Genomic DNA, 21,592 nt, shown 5'->3' with positions numbered 1-21,592 from the left:
TTCTGCATGAGCAAGGCCTCTGCCCTGTGTGGGCGGTCCCGCCCATTAGCAGGCTGCCTTCGTTTTGCACACAATCCAAGGCTTCTCTAGAACTGTAGGAGCCGACGAGCCAGTGTTTTTCGTAGGCTCCAAGACATGGGAGATTTGTGAGCACCCAGGGTAGAAAAAGCTTCTCAGCTGTGGGGCTCTGACACTTGCTCAAAGAAGCAAGGTCTGGGCTCTTCTACCTCAAAGCGGGGAAAAAAGAACTGAAAACAAATATGGAACTCTAGTTAATGATATGTGTGCTGAAGTATTTAAGGGGACGGGTACAGATGTCTGCAACTTACCTTAAAATGCATAAAAGACAAAATGCAAAAAGAGATGGAGAGGTGGACAGGTATGTGACAAAGCAAACATAGCAAAATATTAATCGTACAGTCTGAGTAATGGGTACATGTAAATTTTCCCCCCAACTTTTCTGTGTGTTTGAAAATTTTCATAGTAAGATGCTAGGGGGAAAGGCAGAGGCTCCCTTGGTGGTGTTTAGGAGGGGGCAGCTGTTCTGCACAGTGATGTTGTCTGTATCGCTGAGGGAGCAGTTGGTACAGCCAGTAAAAATGCCAGAGAGGTAGGCAAGGGCCGGACGTGCAGGGAATGTGGACTTTATCTCAGAGACCATGAGAAGCCAATAAAATGTTTGAAACGGGGAAAACAGACATGTTTTTGCATTTTCACCTCTCACTGCGCAAGTCACACCCCCAGACTGAATTTTCGGAACGGCTGGTTACTTGATTTGAAATGCAAATCATCTGGAATGGAGTTAGGAGACGATTCTGCATTAGTCAAAGCACTACTTCCCTCGGTTTTCTTTCTCATTCGTGGGTATGGGGGCAAAGTCCCAGGCTCTTTCAGGAACACATACAAATTGGAAAACTCAGAGTCTGCAGTTAATTCTAGTGTTATCTTTCAGACCTACCAGTCCTTGGGGGTAAACAACATGAAGAAAAAAATATAAAACTCTAGTAGAGATTGAGCAACCGAGGAGCTCCTTCAGTGAAATGATTAACAAAAAGCCCAGGATCAGGAGTCAGACTCTCCGGATTCAACTCTCCGTGATGACATTTCCTAGCGGTGTGACCTTCGCCCAGTTACTTAACTTCTCTGAGCCTTAGTTTCCTGTTTGTAAAATGAGGATCACACTAGTCAGTGCCTCACAAGGGTTGCTGTGAGGATTATAATAAATGAGGCAAAGGCATCCAATCACCGTAAAATACTTGCTTTAGTGCCTGGTGTGCAGCCAGTGCTGAAGAAATGTTCAGCAAATAATTATTGCTCACTGCTACTTCCCCACTCATGGCTTATGCCATTCCACCAATGTCTTTAAAATGGTTATTAAGTGCCTATCTTTAGTTCCTACTATTTGGAGTTTCAGACCTATAGCTCCCTTATCATGGGAATGCCCCTTCCTTCCACCCTCCAGCTGGGCATCTGACAGTCCTGCCAGACCTGGACTTCTTGGCCTCCCAGCCCCTCCAGCACACCAGCCAGTTCTGTGCCCAGGCAGCTCCTTCATCTACTGCCTGCTCTCCACTCCTCCTGGTACTGATGCCGAGAACTTGGCCTCTGTGCACCGGGGCTGAATCGAATCTTGGAGACAGAGTTCTGGGTGAAGTAGGAAACGATAGCTTTATTGTTCTGCCAGGCAAAGGGGAACACAGAGGGTTCCTGCCCCTCAAAACTGTGTGTCCCAACCCAGGAGGATTTGGTGAGGAGTTTTATAACAATGGTTCAAGGATGGGGTTGTTGATAGGGTTAGGGTGTGTGCAGTGCCTGCACTCCTTTAATCTGGTCTCAGGTAATCTCTTTTTTATTTATTTTATTTTATTTTTTTGCGGTACGCGGGCCTCTCACTGTTGTGGCCTCTCCCGCCGTGGAGCACAGGCTCTGGACGCGCAGGCTCAGCGGCCATGGCTCACGGGCCCAGCCGCTCCGCGGAATGTGGGATCTTCCCGGACCGGGGCACGAACCCGTGTCCCCTGCATCGGCAGGTGGACTCTCAACCACTGCGCCACCAGGGAAGCCCCCTCAGGTAATCTCTTGATGAGCTTCCCTGGTTCCTTTAATCTGGCATGTTCCTAGAACAAGCTGAGACTTGTAGGACAGAGCCACCTGACAAGAGCTGTGGCCCTTGGTAGGATGCTGCCATGCCAAACTGGGGTCTGGCACAGAGGAAGCCAGGGGACCAAATACTTTGATCACCTTCGCCTGCCAGGGCCACCTATAGGCTGAAGCCAACCCGCGCTATGGCACAAGGGAGCCTCCAAATGCGGTCCATGGAGGCCAGACTGCCGGGCGAGCAGGGTGGAGAGGACACCTGGAGGGGCAAGAAGAACGTCAGCGCTCTTAGGAATCCTGGTTTCTTGTCCACTGACCAGGTCTAGGTCTGTGACTCTGAGCACGGAGGAAGGAAAGTGTTCACATCCGTAATAACATCACCTCCTTTCTTCCGGTTTCATCTTTTTCAACCAGAAAAGTCATACTGGCAACCAAGGAAGTCCAGACCCACTCCTGGGCCGGGCACGGCAAAGTCACTGGGGCCACGAGAGACACCCGATATCCACTCTCTCCTGGCTGTTCTCAGCTTATGCCACAGAGGCCTTTCCATGGAGAGCCACGGTTCTCTTCTGAAACCACCGGAAAGCTGGGATAGTTTCTGTCACTCATAGTGGTCAGGAGTGAGGATATCTTGTGCAAACTCAAGAGTAAACTTTAAATATCTCTCACTTATTTTTTATTTTTATTTTTTTTGCGGTACGCGGGCTTCTCACTGTTTTGGCCTCTCCCGTTGCGGAGCACAGGCTCCGGACACGCAGGCTCAGAGGCCATGGCTCACGGGCCCAGCCGCCCTGTGGCATGTGGGATCCTCCCGGACCAGGGCACGAACCCGTGTCCCCTGCATCGGCAGGCGGACTCTCAACCACTGCGCCACCAGGGAAGCCCAGAAGTCTCTAATTTTAATGCATTTAAATGTATCAGTCTTTTCTTATGGCTGGTGCTTTTGGTGCCTTGTTTAAGAAATCCTTCTTGTCTTTTGTGCTGAAGGTGACCAGATTGTGCTGGAGGCTTGGAGCTGTGCTTCAGGGCATCTTCTTTGGGCCCTGGGTCACACTGCTTCCGCTGTGGGGCAGGCAGGTTCTTCTGGGACCCCAGGCTTGGCCGGGTAGGGGAGGGAGAGGCCACTTCCGGGGTCCTTCTACCATGGAGCCCAAGTTTCCAAGAAGAGATTTTCCGTGGACCGTGTCCCCACCATTCTTGTGAGTGTGGAAGGTCTTCCCAGTGGATGGGCAGGCCTGTGTCCCGGTGGGCCAGGGTTGGGGCAGGACTGAGCTACCACCTGTGTGGATGCTCAGGCAGGGTGGGCTGTGACAGGGGCTGACTCCAGCTCAGAACTGGGATATCTGGTTCCTGAACTGTGGGTCCCTGGAGCAGATGAGGTGGGACAGGGAGAAAGCTGGAGGTGGTGGAGCAGTAGGAAACCTCCCATCTGCCCTCTAATTCTGGATTCGAGGGGATGTAATGGCACGATTCTAACCAACTGCCTGAAGCAGAACAGGTGGCAGGTTTACGCCTGTTGGGGGATGGGGAAGACGTCCTGACTCCTTGGCCCTCACTCCTCAAGGTCACCTGGGTTAGGCAAGGATGGTTGCACTGTTCACAGTTCCCTTCCCAGGACCCACAGTGCCTGCCACGTGGGAGGCATTAGTAGATATTTGTTCAGTAATACATTGACAATTTTCAAAGAATTGTGTAAAAAAATTAATTTTCTAGTTTCTCCTGAAGAACACTTTTTGTAGCCACTAGGTGGCGGAGTTAATTACATCAAGCTGGCTTGTGTGTGGGGGGGGGGGGGGGGGGGAATTCATAGTGCCTGCCACGTGGGAGGCATTAGTAGATATTTGTTCAGTAATACATTGACAATTTTCAAAGAATTGTGTAAAAAAATTAATTTTCTAGTTTCTCCTGAAGAACACTTTTTGTAGCCACTAGGTGGCGGAGTTAATTACATCAAGCTGGCTTGTGTGGGGGGGGGGGGGGGGGGTGGAATTCTGAGAGGGAAGCAGGCATTTGAATTTAAATTCAATCTTATTTTAATTCTGTTTTGGAGCCTGTTAATTACTTAGTTTAAAAAACATATTGTCCTAAGAAATATTTGCAGGATAAATCTGAGATAAAGACCGTGGTGGATGACTTTCTTTCTCAAGCTAAAGATGGTATGAATTTCTCTTCTACATTGTTTCCAAATTCAGTCATTTTAGGGCTTCGACTAGATGTAAATTCTTTCCATTCTTTATTCAGATAAATGAATGTCAACTCAGTTTGCCTTTTTGCTCAGAAGTGGTCTTTTACTGTCAGAATGTGGCAACCTCCTTTGTTTATTATATCTGGCAGATCTGAGTCTCTGGGACTGACCCCTTCCCAAGTCCCCCCTCCAGAGCTCTTCCTCAGCTTCCATCCCCGTTGATTACCCTCCCTCGTTCCGAACAGCTTCAGAGAGTCCTGGATCTTCGGTTTTCTCTTCTGTAGGAAATCAGGTATCTTGCCAGCCCTACCTTTTGTTTAAAATTTTTTTTCAAAAGCAATTTGTTTATTTGAAAATACAGGGCTTCCCTGGTGGTGCAGTGGTTAAGAATCTGCCTGCCAATGCAGGGGACATGGGTTCGAGCCCTGGTCTGGGAAGATCCCACATGCCATGGAGCAACTAAGCCCGTGCGCCACCACTACTGAGCCTGTGACACAACTACCGAAGCCCACACTCCTAGAGCCCGTGCTCTGCAACAAGAGAAGCCATTGCAATGAGAAGCCCGCGCACCGCAACAAAGAGTAGCCCCTGCTCGCCGCAACTAGAGAAAATCCATGCACAGCAACGAAGACCCAATGCAGCCAAAACAAAACAAAACAGAACAAAACAACAACAACAGCAGCAACAACAACAAATATATATATAAAGTACAGCTACAATCACAGGCTTGCATCAAAGAGGCTCTTATTTTGAGGGGGAAAATGAAGGTACACATCTGGAAATGACTTGGAGGTGTTGAGATAGGGATGGACAAATAATCCCAAATTTATCTCCGTATCATTATGAGTTATTATGATAGTAAAACTGTCCTTCGTTTTTCTGTGTACAGGTCTGTGAGTTTTAAGACATGTATAGATTCCTGTAACCAGTACCATGATCAGGATAAAGAACAGACCATCACCCCCCAAACTCCCTTGTGCCAGCTCTGTTTTTAGTCACATTAAAATGTTGCTGTACAATATTGTGCTTATATTTAATGATTTAAAAAAACGTGGTGCCACTTTCTCTGGCCATCACAGTTTCTGATGAGAAACCACAGCCATTGGATTACCCTTCCTTATAGGTAATGGGTCATTTTTGTTTGGCTATTTTCAAGACTTTGTCTTTAGTTTTTTAGCAGTTTGATTATGATATATCTAGGCTTGTACTTCTTGGAGTTGGTTCTGTTAAGGGTTCATTGAGCTTCTTGGGTCTGTCTGTTTGTGTCTTTCAGCAAATTTGGGAAGTCTTCAACCATATTTTTTCACACACAAACAAAAGTAATTGTTTCGGATACCATTTGTTTGCCTGTCCAGATATTCTTTCCATATTTCTCTAGCCTGCTCTGTGCCCCAGAGGGGTGTCTTATATGGATCATATCATTGCCCAATGTCCCATGACTTCCTGTTAGGTTTGGCGAATAGGGAAAACTAACAAGAGGTAGAAATGGGTAGTTTGGGTACTTATTCCTCAGGACGCCTCACTGCAGAATCATCTCAGGCTGGCTGTGTTTCTCTGGGAAGGTGAGAGCTCAAATCAAGCACCATCTCCACCAGGTTTCTCTGTCTCTGGCTGAAACACAGTAATTGCTCCCCTTTCTCATTCTTTGGGTTTAGCTGATGATACGCACCCCTCCACCTTGGTCAGCAATCCTGGTATGACAAAATTCATACCAGGGAGTGGGGATCAGAGTCTCTCTTCCTTTCATCCTTCATTCCCAGGCATTTGGGCCTACAGTCCCAGGACCAGCCTCAAAGAGAGTCTGTTTTCAAGACCGGCAACTCTAGACCCAGACTGGCTGTTGGGAGTAGAACGAGCTTTGTAGGTTTGCTGTTGCCTCATTCTCCTCTGCCTCCCTCCAGCCAAGAGAAATACCCTAAGCAAGAAGCTGGGAACAACAGCACGAGAGTTTATTATCATCATTGCTCAAGAGGGGACATGAAGCAGGCAGGATGGTGAAGGTGAGCAGGAAATGGACCAGAGAAGCTCTGATGGTTGGTGGTGCAGGGCAGTAGCTGTGGCCATGGGGGAAGGGTAACTGGGGCCAGAGGAGAGCCTCTCTTCCCGGCCTGGTTCTTCTTCCACGAGGCAGATGCTGGGACACCCAGTCCAGTTGGAGCTCCAGACATGAGTCCTCTGGAGAAGCAGGGCTAATTTCACTCACTCCCAGCAGTTTCTTCCAAGGGAGGGTCTCTTTTCTAAGGGAAAGGGAGGGGGTGGGACAGCCCATGGGGGAGAGAAAGTATAAATGCTCTGTACCAGGGCAGCTTAGTTCTGGAGCCAATCAGATCCACCATCAGCCTCATGGTACCTGACACAAAGAGCCCCAAGTTCCCACCACGTACATGGACTTCCCTAGCTTCCTAGGGTCTCTTTTTCAGATTTTTTTTTTTGATGTGGACCAATTTTTTTAAAGTCTTTATTGAATTTGTTACAATGTTGCTTCTGTTTTATGTTTTGGTGTTTTGGCTGCGAGGCATGTGGGATCTTAGCTCCCTGACCAGGGGTTGAACCAGCAGCACCCCCTGCATTGGAAGGTGAAGTCTTAACCGCTGGATTGCCAGGGAAGTCCCTCACTAGGGTCTTTGGACTGGGTGTTACTTGGTCAGGGACAGGGGGTCTCTGGGCTGGGCCACTACTGGGGTGGAAAGACAGGAATGATGTCCCTTGACACTCACTGTAATGACACTTTTCTCCTCCCCAAACCATCCGCTCTCCATTCCTGTCTCCCCTGGACAGCACTGCTGCCCCAAATACACAGACACAAGCTTTAGGGACTCACCTCCTTAGGTCGGTATTTTCTCCAGCAGCACAGACACAGGGGGACCAGAGATGCTAGAAGCAGCAGAGCCCAGACCCCCAACAGCATGGCATTGATGCTTATGAACAGGGCCTGGGGACAGAGGACCGAAGCTGTAGGCACCCAGAGTGACCGCTGCCATTTGTGGTCTGTCTTCACGCTGATCATGGCACAGGGTCACTCTCCACCCCATTCATCCCATCCCCAAGTCGGTAGCTTCCGGGGTGGGGGGAGGCTGAAGAAGGAGCCCGGGGTGGGAGTCAGTGGGTGTAGCATGCAGAGAGCGGCCAGTAACCCCTGTCACCGGGTCTCAGCGTCCTCATCTGAGCAGCGATGGGCTTGGGCTGTGGTCTGGTTCCCTGACAAGCCCAAGACTTGAACATGCATTTAACACCTTCGCAGCTCTTCACGTATTTGCAGTATTAGCTCATTTATTATGAGTTCAGTGTTTGTATTTCCCACAGATCTGTAACTCCCACAACCATAGAAACCGCTTCTGTTTCGTTCGCTGCCATGCTGTAGTGACGGCAGACGTGCTCAGGGCAGAGCAGGTCACGCCCTGTTTGGTGGACAGTCTCACTCTCCTCCACTGTCTGACCCTCCCCGCCCACCGCCTGCTGCCTTCCCCGGCCCGGCTACCTTCAGCATGTTCACATAGGAGGTGCACAGCTGCAGCCTTCCCTCGTCTGCACTCGGAGAGCTGGGGGCCCCGGTGGGCCTCCAGGAAGGGGAGACATCACAGATACCATTAAAGAGAAAATGGTGGTACTCATGGAAACTTCTAGCCCCAATGATGATGGCGGCTGTGGCCGTGGAGAAAGCTGCCAGGGTGAGCAGGGTCCTCAGCAGGGCCTGGTGAGGGCAGTGCGCAGAGACAGACCTTGGAGACTCAGTCTCTCTGGAGCCCATCCCGGGACGAAGAGCGGGAAGCCTAGTGGAGGGGGCGGGGGATGGGCGGCAGGCTGGGGGTGGCCTCCAGCTTCCGGGGCTGGTGTCAACCTCTCCCCGAACTCACCCAGTAGGTGCCGCCTCGTTCTCATAAATGAAGGCGACAGCTGCAGCCAGCACAGCCTGGGGAGAGATTGAAGCAGCAGGGGTAGCTCAGGGCAGCCAAGCCCCGCCCCCCAGCAGCCTGCTTCTTTTTCCTTCCTCAACTCCCACAGGCAAAGCCAACCATCCTGCTGGCCTTTCCCCACAGCACCCCACGTGGACCCGAGGTTTTGAGCTGAGCTCTGTTGTCTTCAACGGTGAGGGTATTGAAGGCCTGAGGCTGCAGGACCCTCTATTTTAGGGACATCACAACTGCTCATGGTCAAGCCGGGTGTAAGCCCCCCTTCCCTTCTCCAAAACCCTCTCTTTTTAAGCAACACCAGGTGCTTTATGAAAGCTCCAGGGCGATGGGGTGGAAGGTCCGGGGTGTTGGAGGAGCTCTCAGTACAGGATCAGCGTCCGCTGCCTCGGGGTGAGGGCAGGCGCTCGTTCCAACAGCGCTCAGCCTCCCACCCAGCGGGTCTTCCAGGACAGGAAGTCTGGTTGATGCCAAGGGAAAGATGGATCTGAATCCTGTTTGGCAGTTCTGTAGCTAATCTCAGTGCTTTCGGCTGTGGGGTGGATGAGGATCATTACTTTGGGCTCCTCTCTTAATCGATATGTGTGTTTTGCTCTTGTTCTGTGAGGGTGGGCAGGACAGAGGACGCCTCTTTCCTGCTGTGATCCGCCCACCCATCTCCTGCTGCAGGTGGCACACGTCCATCTGCTGACATAGCTGCTGTTGTCCGGTGAGCCCCCCTGGACTTCCCCTGTGTGCAGGGCCTGCAGAGGGCAATGGCACGTCCCCGCCATCTGCCACCTTCAAGCCGGTGGACACCCGCCTGGGAGGGAGGAAGGGGGCGCCACCGGGAAGAGTTGGCAGGAGGTTTGCACAGATTCCATGGGAGCTGGCGAGGCCCCCGGTCACAGTGCAGCATCTGGGACCTGCCTCGAGGGGTGTCATGTGAGGGATCCCTGCGTCTGCTGAGGCTGTGGCCACCGCTCAGCCCACTGGAGCCGCCCTCTTCACCCTAGACCTGCTGTGTCTCCCCATCCTCCACCCACGGCCTCAGGGTCTGGACCAAGCAGTGCCCTGGAGCCCTCACCTCTCTCCTTTCTGCTCCCAGCCCGCTTGTGTGATCACGGCCCTCACCCTGGCTCTCCCCTCTGCCTCTTCCCGTCCAGAGCCCTCAGGCTGCCGGACCGGACAGAGAGAGAGTCCTGGCTGCCTGTTGAACTACTGTTGCGGCAGTGGCTTCCCAGCTGAGCCCGGGGACCCACCCCCCGCCCCTACATATTTCCCTCTCCATCAATGGCTACTCAGCCCCATGCTGCCTGTTCAAACTGCACCCCCCCAACCCTCTGCATGAAGTTGTGGGTGCAGATGGAGGCCAAAGGCCAGAAGGACTTGGCATCAAACGGGGACAAGGCTGTACCTGGCCTCCACTCCTGCCACCTTCCTGGATGCATATCCTCTACATGGTGGTTGGTCCTTCCCTCCCCAGCAAGTTCTGGGGGGCCTTTGGGGGGCAGGGTGTGGACTCCTCTGGGGAGGCGCCCTGTGAGAAGGGTCTCTGGGAAAGGGCCGCCTGGGCTGAGGGTCGGCCTCACCTGCTCTCCTCAGGGACCGGCAGTCACGGTCAAGGGTGATAGGAGGGCTGGGGACGGCTGAGTGGGGGCTTAGAACCAGGCAGGAAGGGGAGGGGTTTGGTGGAGCTCCAGAAAGGGAAGGATGAGGCAACTTCTCAGCACACAGCTGGAGCAAAGGGCCCCTCCAGGGTTTTCTAGCTGCCAGGGGAGATCACTTGGCTCCGACGCTCTGGAGAGCACAGAGGAGACTGCAGAGCTGACCAGCCCTGGAAAATCCCCCATCCCCACCAGGGCAGGGGCTTTCTGAACAAGGACTTGCCCGTGCTGTGTGCACCCCAGTGTGTGTGCTGCATAGGGAGGAGCACGCCAGTGTGTGCGTGTTTGTGTGCTCTGCCTTCTCCGGCCAGCCTGATTATCTATTCAAGACCAACCCCCCGCCCCCAGAGGGGCCCCTATGGGCCAGCTCTTTTCTGGGAAGTCAAGATGCTGAAGGTCAAACCCTCATCACTCCACCCCTTCCTTCTGCTCTCTCCCACCCGCTGCCGGGTGCCTCAGCTCTGGGCAGCTCTGCTCTACTCGGCCGCTGGTTCCCAGAGGACAGCAGGTGAGCAGGGCCCTCAGGTGAGCAGTCCAGGTGACCCGTCCCAGGAGACTCTCAGTGCAGGACCCCTCTCTCTTTCTCTCGAGGAGTCTCCAAGACCAGTCCCCAAAGCCCCCATCCTGTCTCACAGGATGCCATTCTCTCCCCATTCCTGGTCCCTGTAGGACCTCCTTGGGAGGGAGGGATACACTAGATAGAGGACGTGACACTAGAAAAATGGCTAGGGAGGTCGGGGGGCCCGTGCCTGGTCGCGTCAGCTGGACTCTCCCTCCCCAGTGCCTCATATCTTTATTCTGAGGGTGGGGTGGCTGAGGCTCGGGTGGTTTCCTGGTGAGAGGTCCTTCAATAGCAAAGGCAGAAGGTGGAGGGCCCAGGGTGTAGCTGGGATGCTGGCCCTCTCTCCCCAGCTTCAGGGGCACAGGGAGGAGCTGGGCAGAGAAGAGTGTCCAAGGCAGCAGGGGAGAGCTCCACACCCTGGAGTTAGGGTGGCGTGAAAGGGGATCTTCATGGGGCTGGCCTGGCTCAGAAGAAGGGCAGGAATCTAGGTTGATCTGGGGATTGGAGCTGGGAGTGAGGCGAGAGGGGGAAGCAGTGGTATCCGGAGGGCTCAGAGGGAGCCAGAGCCCAAGGCACATTCTGGACTCTGTAATATGGTGCTGATCGCTGGGCCCCAAGGAAGATCTGGCCAGAATCCCGGCTGGGCTTCCTTGTGTGTCTGTGAACAGGTCTGAACCTCCTTGCACGTCTGCAGAATCGTCAAACACCTGTCCTTTATACTGCACGGAGGCCAGGTAGGTGAAGAGAGAGACTGCTCTGTAAAGTTCATACGATACAAGTGGGAAGGCCTTAAACTTACTGCTCTTGCTGGTGTTTCTGGAATTGTTATTAATAACGCTATGATTTAAACAGTGATAAGCGGGATGCCCATGAGAACTACCTGGAGAGGATTTCCTTTGGAGCTAGGCAAGTTGATTCTAAAGTGCCTAAGGAGAAATAATCTAGCAAAAGTGGCCATGAGGGGCTTCCCTGGTGGCGCAGTGGTCGAGAGTCCGCCTGCCGATGCAGGGGACACGGGTTCGTGCCCCGGCCCGGGGAAGATCCCACATGCCGTGCAGCGGCGGGGCCCGTGAGCCATGGCTGCTGAGCCTGCGCGTCCAGAGCCTGTGCTCCGCAAAGGGAGAGGCCACAACAGTGAGAGGCCCGCGTACCGCAAGAAACAAAACAAACAAACAAAAAAAACAAAACCACAATGAGACACCACCTGTCAGAATAGCTATCATCAAAAAGACAACAAATAATAAGTGATGGCAAGGATGTGGAGAAAAGGGAACCCTTGGGCACTGTTGGTGGGATTTTAAATGGGTGCAGTATGGTGGCTCCTCAAAAAGTTAAAAATAGAACTCCATACAATCCAGCAATTCCACTCCTGGGTATTTATCTGAAGAAAATTTTAGGGTCATGAAAGAGCTCAACTAAATATTAAACTCTATACTCATTATTTAAATCACAGTAATGCTGCCTGACTCATCAGATCCACCAATGGGCAGAATATAAAGACTAAAACAGGCTTGGATTCCTACGGGAATTTTATTTTTGCTCAGGGGAGCATTTTAAATCAGTGGGAGAAAGATGATATATTCTGTAAACAGAATATACTCTTTAGAAGTTAACCATCTGAAGAGAACAAACCAGAACCAACTTGGATCCATTTTTTCCAACTTACAAGATAAATTCCAGATGGCTCAACATTTAAGTGTGAAAACTGAAAACATAAAAGCACTTAGAAGAAAACATGGATGAATTATTATTTTATAATCTTGAAATGGGAAAGTCCCTTTTAAGTACAATATAAAACCCAGAAATCATAAAAAATGACTGAAACCTTTGATTATATAAAAATACAAATGAAGTCAAAACTAAATCACAAATTGAAAGCCTTATCTGTAACTCGAGTCACCGATGGTAATTTTTCAAATACACGAAGAACTCCCATAAAGACCAAAACAAAACAGAGTAACACGAGGAGTTCATAGGATATGAAAGGAAAGCTCGCAAAAGAAGAGGAAAAAGGCTCTTAAACGTATGAAAGATGACCAACCTCACTCATAATAAGAGAACTGATACTGGAGTAGTCACAGAAAGCAGACTGGTGGTTGCTTGGGGCCAAGGGTTGGAGGGGTTCCTGGGGAAGGGACTTTAGGGGACTTTTTGCAACATAGAAAAATGTTCTGGGGAAGGGACTTTAGGGGACTTTTTGCAACATAGAAAAATGTTCTGTATCTTGATTGTAGTTATGGTTGCACATAGGTACACATTTGTTAAAAGTCACTGAGATACACAATTAAAAGGGGGCATTTTATTGACTAAAAAGGATTAAAATCTACAACAGAATGTCATTTTTCCAAGAGACATTTGAAAAGATTAGAAAGTTTGCTGACACCTTCTGCTGGTCTTGGGGAGGAGCAGTGGACACTCTTGGAATTGCCCTTGCATGAGAATTGCATGGAAGTAGCTCCATGGAGGGAAATACCTTTTAAAATTACAAATACACATTCCCATTGACCTGCTGATTCCACATTGCTTGTAAGAAAGAAAATAGAGGTCCATAAATAGGGGACTGCTTAAAACAATTACGATGCATTCGTATAATGGAATACCATGCGGCCATAAAAACGAGTGAGGACGTATTTTATGGACTGATGTAGGATTATTATTTTATTTTATTTTATTTTTTTTGCGGTACGCGGGCCTCTCACCGCTGCGGCCTCTCCCGTTGCGGAGCACAGGCTCCGGACGCGCAGGCTCAGCGGCCATGGCTCACGGGCCCAGCCGCTCCGCGGCACGTGGGATCTTCCCAGACCGGGGCACGAACCCGCGTCCCCTGCGTCGGCAGGCGGACTCTCGACCACTGCGCCACCAGGGAAGCCCGATGTAGGATGATTTTTAAAAGATGGTTCTGTGAACAAATCATTGTGCAGAAACTGTGTGTGCTATCCTGCCATTTGTGGGAAAAGAGGGAGAAAAAGAATATTTTTACATGTTTTTATATGCAAAAAAGTCATTGTAGGATATATTAGAAAATGATACTATTTTTCCACCTGGAAGACAACTAACTAGCTGGCTAGGAGAGAAAGAGAGGAGAGTGGGTTTTAGCAGTATACCCTTTTTTATCTTTTGATTTTTTTTTAACCATATGAAAGTGTTACGTATAAATATGTACACTACGTTCCTGAAATAATTCAGATCCCTTTCTTTGTCAGTCCCAAGACCCAGACAAACTGTATCTGACCATTTTGGGAAGAGGTCCAAGAGTCTATATGGTGAAAACTCTAGAGGTGATTCAGATTTGCATCCCAGATTAAGGTCACTGTGACAGACACTTCCCTGGTGGTCCAGTGGTTAAGACTCTGTGCTTCCAAGGCAGGGGGCGTGGGTTTGATTCCTGGTTGGGGAACTAAGATCCCACATGCCGTGACTTGGCTTGACTCAAAGACTGTTTTCTCTCCCTGCACTCATGCCGTGTATTCCTTTTTCCCTTACTTAGATCTCAAACCTCACTTCTGTGCATCTCCCCAGCAGGCAGGATGACCCAAAACATGCTGGCTGTGAATGGAGTCGATGTGATCTCTACGCTGTCCCAGCCCACTCACATCGACATCCACATCCATCAGGAATCTGCTTTGGCACAACTGCTAAAAGCTGCGAGCTCCCTGATGGGGCGCCTGTCCCACCATCCTGCCAAGGCCAGCATAAGCTACGGACAGCTGGCACTAGGGGTAAGGGCGGGATGGAGAGGTGGGTTAGCAAGGTGACACAGAGGAGGGTAATGCTCCTTCTTCAGTACGATGCGGAAAAGGAGAGTGGGTTGAATCCCCATGAAAAGTCACTATTAGTATCCCATCTTGTTTGGGACAAGAACGTTTGGGAAGTTTCGCCACAGAGATTTAGATGGAAAGGAATAGTGGATCCCTCCTTTGGTGCAACGTGAGCAGTCCCAGCCAGAGCTGGGGGGTGGGCGGAAGGGTCCCTGGAGGCTGTTCATTCAGGTTGATCGAACCCACGTGGACAGAGGGCCTGCGATGCAAGGCAATATGATAGGCACTTTGGGGGAAGAACTTCAGAGAGAATATCTAGGCAATAACCTGAAGGTGCCCAGCGTCCATCAGAAGGGATCAGGCGACTACACTAATGCCTAAAATTAAAGGTAGCTCAGGTGACATCCTTGGGAGGCAGGATGGCGTCCTGCAGGGGTAGGCATCTGAGCCAGACCTTGAATGGAGAAGCAGCGTGTTTAGACAGATAGAGGTGGAAGATGGAAGAAAAGGAATTTCGGGTTAAAAGAATGGCAAGAAAGAGGGCAAAGAAGCCAGAAAGCATAGGACAAGTTCTGTCAGGGTACAGAGAATGGGACTCATGGCTGATTAGACTGGAAATACAGACCAGGGCCATATTGCTGAGAGCCTTGAGTGACAAGGTGAGGGGTCTGCTATCCTGAATCAGCTTCGATAGTGGGAAGACTGTGGAGGGATTCCGAGCAGGTGCCTGAACTTCAGGCACCCTCACAGCCAGGAGGTGTCCAGGTAAGAAGCATGGAGGGTCTGTGCCTGCAACGTCGCAGCAGAAATGAGGAGGAAAGAGAGGAGTCCAAATCCTTTGTGGATGGGGTTGCCATGACTTGGGAGTGAGTGGATGTAGAGTACAAGGGAGGAGAGGAGTCCGGGAAGATGCTGAGGTTTGGAGTGAAGGAGACCGGAAAATTGGAGCCCTGGAAGTCAGCGAGGCAGACGCTGAGGGTGTGCGTAGGGTCCGGAATTTGGACGCAATGAACCTGAGAAGCTGGCAGGACATGTAGGTGGTGACGTCCAAGAGGCTGTGATAGTTGGATCCTCCAGGAAGCAGACGCCGAGGGGGAGTTGGGTGTGCGAAAGGTTTATTGGGGTGTACCATCCATGCAATGAAAAGGGCAGGAGCAGGGCTGGGCAGGGGGAGACATCAGATCATGACGCAGGGCTGACGAGGTCTGGGCCAGCCCAGTGGGGAGCTCGGGAGCAAAGACTGCCCATCACAGGAGTTCCTTGTTAGCTGAAAATGGCCCTTGAACCACTGCTTGCTTAATCATTGGCTGGGTAGCCACCCCGAAAGACTGTACCCTCAGTTTGAAAGATGAAGGGACCTCGAAGGCGCTGACCACTGTAGGCTGTCAGCTAACCACTCTCCTTTCTTGAAGGAGGTCATCATGGCCCATCATGGATGATGGGCTTCCCAAGGGAAAATGAGGAGGAAAAAAAGGAGGAATCATCAGGTGGGATGACAAATTGTGGTATTTAGGAAAAATGGGATTTAGAAAAGAATGAAGGATAAAAGGCTGGCAAGTCAGAGGGATGAGGGAGAACCAGGACGGGCTGCTTCACGGACGTTAAGGGAACAGAATTTCCAGAATCGGAGCTGCGGAGAAGTCAGGGCAGAGGAAGAGGAGAGGAAAGCCACCTAGGTGGGAGCTGGGTGGCTGGAGCAGGTGACTCATGGGAAGGGGTGTGGTTTTCTCCCGTCTCTTGCAGGTGAGCCAGATACTGCTGGGGGCTATGAGCTGTGCCCTTGGAGGGCTTCTCTGCTTGGGGCCCTGGATTCAGCTGCGTGCCTCAGGCTGTGCCTTTTGGGCAGGGTTTGTGGTGAGTAAGAAAGGGGTTGTGAGCTCTGAGGGAGGCAAGTGTTTATGGACAAGGAGAAAGAAAGTTCCTTTTGGACCTGGGTCAGGGATTTGGGGAAGAGACCACAGACCCAGAGTCCAAATGCTCTGTTATGAGGAGGCTGCCTTAGGGGGTGGGCAAAACCCTTCCACCCTCTGTTTTTCTCTTTAAGGCAAGGCTGGGAATAGCAGGGCAGTTGTAGGTGGAGTCCTGTCCATCTGCTAGGTTTCTTTGCCTGTTCCTTGGATCCTGCTTCAAATTGGCTGTTCTGGGGCCCTGTTGGGAGAAGTGTGATGGGAGATCATTTCAGGACAGCCAACTGGAGGACTTTTCTGGTGTCTTCTCTTCCCAGGCCATTGCAGCAGGAGTTGGGGCCATTGTCCATGAGAAACACTGTGGCAAACTTTCAGTGAGTCTGGGCATCCTCTGTGCCCCACATTGTCCTCTTCCCCCTCTTATGTCTCTGTTTTCCTGCCCTGTTTTTCTGTCTTCTCCCCTTTGGTTTCAAATATCCTAAGATCTTTCCTGGAGGGGTAGGGAGGGTTTCCTCAGCCAGGAAGCTGGGGAAGAGGAGACCGGTTTCAGGCCGGGACCCCACGGCTCTGCTATCCATAGAGGGAGTCTGCAGCCTGAACCTCTCTCTTCTAGGGCTGCATATCAAGTCTGCTCGCCCTGGCTGGCGTTGCCACGGCCGTGGCCGCCGTTGTCTTCTGTGTGAATAGTTTAACCCGGCAACTTGACTTCTATGACATCAGCTCCATGTATGACTCCTTAGTCCCTGACATCCCCACCTTTGGGTACGAACAGACTAGACAAAGCAATTCCTATTCATCGTGGAGGGAGGAGCGCTGCAGAAACTACATGCAAATGCTGACGGTGAGAAAGGAGAGTCAGTCTTCCAGGACGCCTCACAGCTGTGCATTGGGGAATTGGGGCACCTGAGGGCAGAGACGTAAGCTCTCTGAGTTTCGACCTCATCCGAGGTCTTTGGTTCAGGAGGTTTTAACTTAATCTGAAGCCATTGTTCAGATCCTCACGGCATGAAAATTCCCTGAATCAAAGGGGATGAGGACAAAGAGGAGACATTGAAGCGAGGATTTCTTGAACCACCCTTCCGTCTTTTCTGGTGTGTGGCTGTTATCAGTTATCTATCCCTGCATAACATACCACCCCAAGATGTACTGGCTTAACACTGCAATTTACTATTACTTCTCACATTCTGTGGGTTGACTAGGCTCACATGGGCAGTCCCATTGTCTCATGCAGCTGCAGTCAGGTGTCAGTTGAGGGTGAAGTCATCTAAGAGCTTGACTGGGCTGGACCGCTAAGATGACACACTCACACAGCAGGGAGCTCAGCTGGGGCTATGAGCCAGGGAGCCTACAACGGCTTCTCCATGTGGCTTGGGCTTCTCGTAGCCCAGCAACCAGGTTCCAACAGGGAGCATCCCACTGTGAGCATTTCAAGAGGTAGGAAATGGAAGCTGCCAGGCCAAATAAGGGCTACCCCATAATTGACCTAGTGTCACTTCTACTGTATTTTGTTGATCAAAGCATTACCAGGCCCTTCCAGATTCTAGGGGGTGGAGCAGTGGATCCCACCTCTTCACAGGGGAGAGGTAAGGTCACATTGCAGGCAAGCAGATGGGATGGAGTCAGTGGCTGCTCCCATAGTTGGAAGATGCAATCTGCTTTGGTGGGAAGTAGTTAGTTGGACAGGGTCTGATCCCTCCTGGGGTAGCAAGATGATAGTAACAGCAGAAGCAGAGGAGCAGACCCCTAACTGTAACTGTTTTCTTCCTTTATCTTCAGGATTTGTTCCTAGGAATCCGTGGTCTGCTCCTGGCCATCTGTGTCCTGCAGGTCATTGTATCCTTGGCTTACCTGGGTGTGGGTCTCCGACGCTTCTGTGGCCAGAGCTCCCGGGCCCTGGTGAGATGTTAGGGAGGCACTAGGGAAGGAGCGGATCTGGTTGGTGGAGCTCTAGCGGTGGGAAGGACAACGGGGCAGGAACACTGCTGGGCAGGGCTCACGCTCCCCCTCACTCAGCCCGCTTCCTGTGCTTCGCTCTGCCCTTCACTTTCTGGGGAGCATGACCCCATCACTGTGTCCTGGGTTGAATTCCGCCTTCTGCCTCTGCGCCCTTCTTTGCTCTCATTTTCCCACGTTCCCCTCTTTCCCACGTCCTAGGTCTTGTCTAGCTCCCCTTCCTCCGTCACCTTTTCCTTTCCTCCTTTCATTTGTCTGATTCCCAGTTCTATGGAGCTAACTCTACTCTAACCTTTTCCTCCCAAGAATTGATTTTCCTCCTGTTTTTTTTTTTTTTGCAGGATGAAGAAGGGTCAGAGAAGAAGCTGTGGGGGGAGAATTCAGTGCCTCCCTCTCCCCACAAGCAGAAGAGCACAGCTGTTGTCCTGTGAGCAGCCAAAGACCCTGCCCGGACCCTGCATGTCCCCCCAGAGTAGCCCAGGGCCCCTCACTGCCCCGTCCCTCACACTCGCTTCCTTAGGCTGCCCCTCCTCTCGCCAACACCCTCACCCGCTGTTCCCACTCTAAGGTCCTCAATTCAGTGAACACATGTTGTCACATTTTTCCCAATGCTGATTAAACAGAAACAACCACAAAAAATGATTTTGTGCAGAAAGGATGTAGTCTCCCTTTGTTGATACGCACGGTGCGTTGGTACACATGGAATTAAATGAGAGTTATGGATCATAGGGAAACAAAGTCCCAGTAAGACTTAATTTACGTTCTGCTCTATATCCCAAGTGCAAAAACTCCTTTTCATGATTTCCTTCTGTTCAGTGTAAAGTGAAAATAACTCTTACATACTTAGAATCTTTTTACCTGCTAAGGTTTTCTTTAAGCATCTAAAACTGATAAGTGGGCTTGACAGAACCATGTGAGACATGAAGCAAGATCATTTCCTCCCTCCCTCCCTTTCTTCCTTCCCTTCATCTTCCTCCCCCTCTGTCTCTTTCCTTCCTTCTTCCTTCCTTCCTCCCTCCTTCCCTTTCTTTTTTCTCTTTCTCCCCCATCTCTTTCTTTCTCTCTTGTTTTTTGCAGTAATTACTGTTGGTTCTCTCGCTATACACACACACACACACACCTGTTATTCTTCAATTTCATTGTAAATGACACGATTGATTCGTTTTTCACTTTAAAATTTTTCTATGTACAATATAAGTATATAGATGTAAGCCCTTCTGCTATGGAACCAGGTTCATTTGTCCAATGTGCTGCAAGCCAAATGCTGAGATGCTGAGGAGTGCAGCAGAGAAAGTGTTTCTTCACGAGGCAGCCAAGCGAGGAGACAGGAGAACAAATCTATATCTGCCTCCCTGAAGGTGAGGGGCTTGAGATATTTATGGGATAGAGAAGCAGGGTGGTCTTAGGCATGGAGAAAGGTGATTGGAAGTAGGGAAAATGTGAGGTAGCTGGTATTCCATGCCAGCATATCTGAGTTACATGCTTCTTCAGGGGATACATGTCCAAAAATGGAGGTACTTAGCATGATCTGAGGGTGGAGTTTTCACCCTTCTGATGTCAAAAGGTCACTCACTGGACCCCTGTGCAGGCCCAGTTTTAGGGTCGTTGGTCCCAACCAGTCTTAGCCAGCTTGAACTGGACAGGAGCCGACTCCAAGCCTTGGAAAACAACTTAAGCCCCCATTACTATAGTGAACCCATTCATCAGAGGTGTTATCTATAGGGGGCCACTAAGGAGTCAAAAAATGATTAAGACAAGCTTAGTCAGTGAACGCAGGTTACAAGGGAGGGGTTTTTAACAAGCCGTTCCCTTCCCTGCAGTTCTGTAAGATGAGCTCGAGAATTTCTGTTAGTCACCAGTTTCTGTTAGCCTTGATTTCATCTCTGAAGGGTACAAAAGCGGCCATGGTCTGTAGAATTAAGACGTCATAGGGATTCTGGCATTTTCGGTTCCAACATAGTGAGCAGACTTGCATTTCCATTGTGGTTTTATGAAATCTCTGAGAGGTAGGTGTCATTACTAGTTAGAAGACCCACAGCAGAACTGGCTGGGAGCCCCGCCTTTACCCCCTGCACAATCCTGCCCTACGATGTGGTGTTGGCAAGGGCAGAGCTGCTGGCATGGGTGAGGCATAGCCCCACCATTGGAGGTAAGGGTGGTGGGCTTGTAGGTAGAGATTTGTAAGCAAGCTTGTGTAATAAAGGTCAAAGGGATGAGGTGGTATTATGTTCAGACTATTGGACAGTGCTTGGTAAATTACACCCTGAGGGGCAAGTGTGGTCTGCCACCTACTTCTGTAAATAAAGTTTTATTGAAACACAACCACACTTCTTGGTTTACACATTGTCTATGCAACAAGGGCAGAGTTGAGTGGTCTCAGTAGAGACTAAATGGCCCACAAAACTTAAAATAGAGTTTGCCGTCCTCTGGTGCGGGAGACCCCAGTGGAGGGAGTAGCTAGTCCTACTGGGTGATTGACAGGAGCCGGGGAGCCTGTGCTCTTGCTTCCCCAAATGTGAATCTAGCATGGGTAACAGGGAGAAGGCTTTGCCCCACCCTAGACTGACTGAGTCAGGATTTGCATTTTCTCAAGATTGGCAGGTGCTTCGTGCCTCCATCACCTTTAGAGAAGCACAGAGATAATCACAACTAGGTGTCTTGTTCAGATATAGAACAAGCCCCTTTGAATTTGATGTCTTTCATCCTTTTGATGCATTTGTTAACCTTAGCATTTTAAAAAGGAATTTTCGTGAGAAGAAACAACAGCAGGGCAGACGCAGAGGAAGCATCTTTCCTCTCTTCCTTAGCTTAAGATGCTGTCGGTTTTTGTGGTTCGGTATTTCTAAACCGTCCCTTTAGAGCTGGATTCGATAGAAATTCTTTTCATTTTTCATTCTGGTGAATAAACGACAACTTGGTAGTTTGCTTATTTGTTGATTTTGTTGCTGTTTTTCTAGCATGAAGCGATCTCTTACTGTCAGAGTCTGGCAGCTTCTTTCTTTTCCCCCTGACGTCTCTGTATGTCTCTGAGGGAAGGGGTCGCCCCTCCATCTGACTTCTCCCTCTCCCCCATTTCTTCTTTTCTGGGCTCCACTGCCCTCCCTCTCCTTACCCTGTGAATAACCTTGGAAGTTTCATAATCTTTGTTTTTCTTTTCTGTAAGAAATCAGACGTCATCCCCTTCTCCCCTTGCTTTTGTTTACTTGGAAAAACCAACGGTTATTTGTCTATTTGCACAACTCAGTTTCCGTGACCAGATTGGATTTATGCAACTGACTTCATGACCCTGGGATCCAGCAATTAATCACAAGCCTATTTATATTTACTGAAGTGTTTTAAACCATTCAGAGTGTAAAGAGGAAATGGTTCTATTTTTCTTTTCCAATCACGGCTTTTTTTTTTTTTTGTGATACGCGGGCGTCTCACTGCTGTGGCCTCTCGCGTTGCGGAGCACAGGCTCCAGACGCGCAGGCTCAGCGGCCATGGCTCACGGGCCCAGCCGCTCCACAGCATGTGGGATCTTCCCGGACCGGGGCACGAACCCGCGTCCCCTGCATCGGCAGGCGGACTCTCAAC

General features: G+C 50.4%; 2 protein-coding genes across 13 annotated transcripts; one reads left to right on the top strand and one right to left on the bottom strand.

Annotated features, from left to right (window-relative positions):
* Positions 1–6,209: 6,209 nt before the first annotated feature.
* On the bottom strand, positions 6,210–8,874 carry LOC112405897 (transmembrane protein 176A). The gene is given in 6 exon segments (XM_024754502.1): positions 6,210–6,519; positions 7,104–7,214; positions 7,761–7,973; positions 8,137–8,156; positions 8,159–8,192; positions 8,830–8,874. Coding segments are annotated over 6 exon segments (465 nt in total). The 3' UTR covers positions 6,210–6,477.
* A 1,247-nt stretch (positions 8,875–10,121) lies between these two features.
* Positions 10,122–18,671, top strand: LOC112405913 (transmembrane protein 176B). 12 transcript variants are annotated; one of them, XM_024754529.1, is made up of 8 exons: positions 10,123–10,344; positions 11,067–11,132; positions 13,921–14,117; positions 15,900–16,010; positions 16,381–16,437; positions 16,677–16,904; positions 17,840–17,959; positions 18,358–18,671. In XM_024754529.1, the coding sequence occupies exons 1-8, from the start codon at positions 10,224–10,226 to the stop codon at positions 18,445–18,447; spliced, it is 990 nt and encodes a 329-aa protein (XP_024610297.1). In that variant the 5' UTR covers positions 10,123–10,223; the 3' UTR covers positions 18,448–18,671. The 12 variants fall into 12 exon arrangements, with proteins under 12 accessions (XP_024610299.1, XP_024610297.1, XP_024610298.1 ...); XM_024754530.1 differs by having other exon boundaries at positions 10,123–10,361; positions 11,093–11,132; positions 13,918–14,117; XM_024754528.1 differs by having other exon boundaries at positions 10,124–10,344; positions 13,918–14,117.
* The last annotated feature ends 2,921 nt before the right edge of the window (positions 18,672–21,592 follow it).

Source organism: Neophocaena asiaeorientalis, unplaced genomic scaffold, assembly GCF_003031525.2.
Source record: "Neophocaena asiaeorientalis asiaeorientalis breed wild unplaced genomic scaffold, Neophocaena_asiaeorientalis_V1.1 scaffold407, whole genome shotgun sequence".
Taxonomy (NCBI): Eukaryota; Metazoa; Chordata; class Mammalia; order Artiodactyla; family Phocoenidae; genus Neophocaena; species Neophocaena asiaeorientalis.
This window is presented reverse-complemented; position numbering and strand designations above follow the sequence as displayed.

Coding starts and splice junctions, on each gene's coding strand:
- LOC112405913 (XM_024754528.1), top strand. CDS start 10,224: ATGCTGAAGGTCAAACCCTCATCACTCCACCCCTTCCTTCTGCTCTCT. Junction 11,133..13,917: donor TTATACTGCACGGAGGCCAG/GTAGGTGAAGAG, acceptor GCATCTCCCCAG/CAGGCAGGATGACCCAAAAC. Junction 16,438..16,676: donor AACACTGTGGCAAACTTTCA/GTGAGTCTGGGC, acceptor TCTCTCTTCTAG/GGCTGCATATCAAGTCTGCT.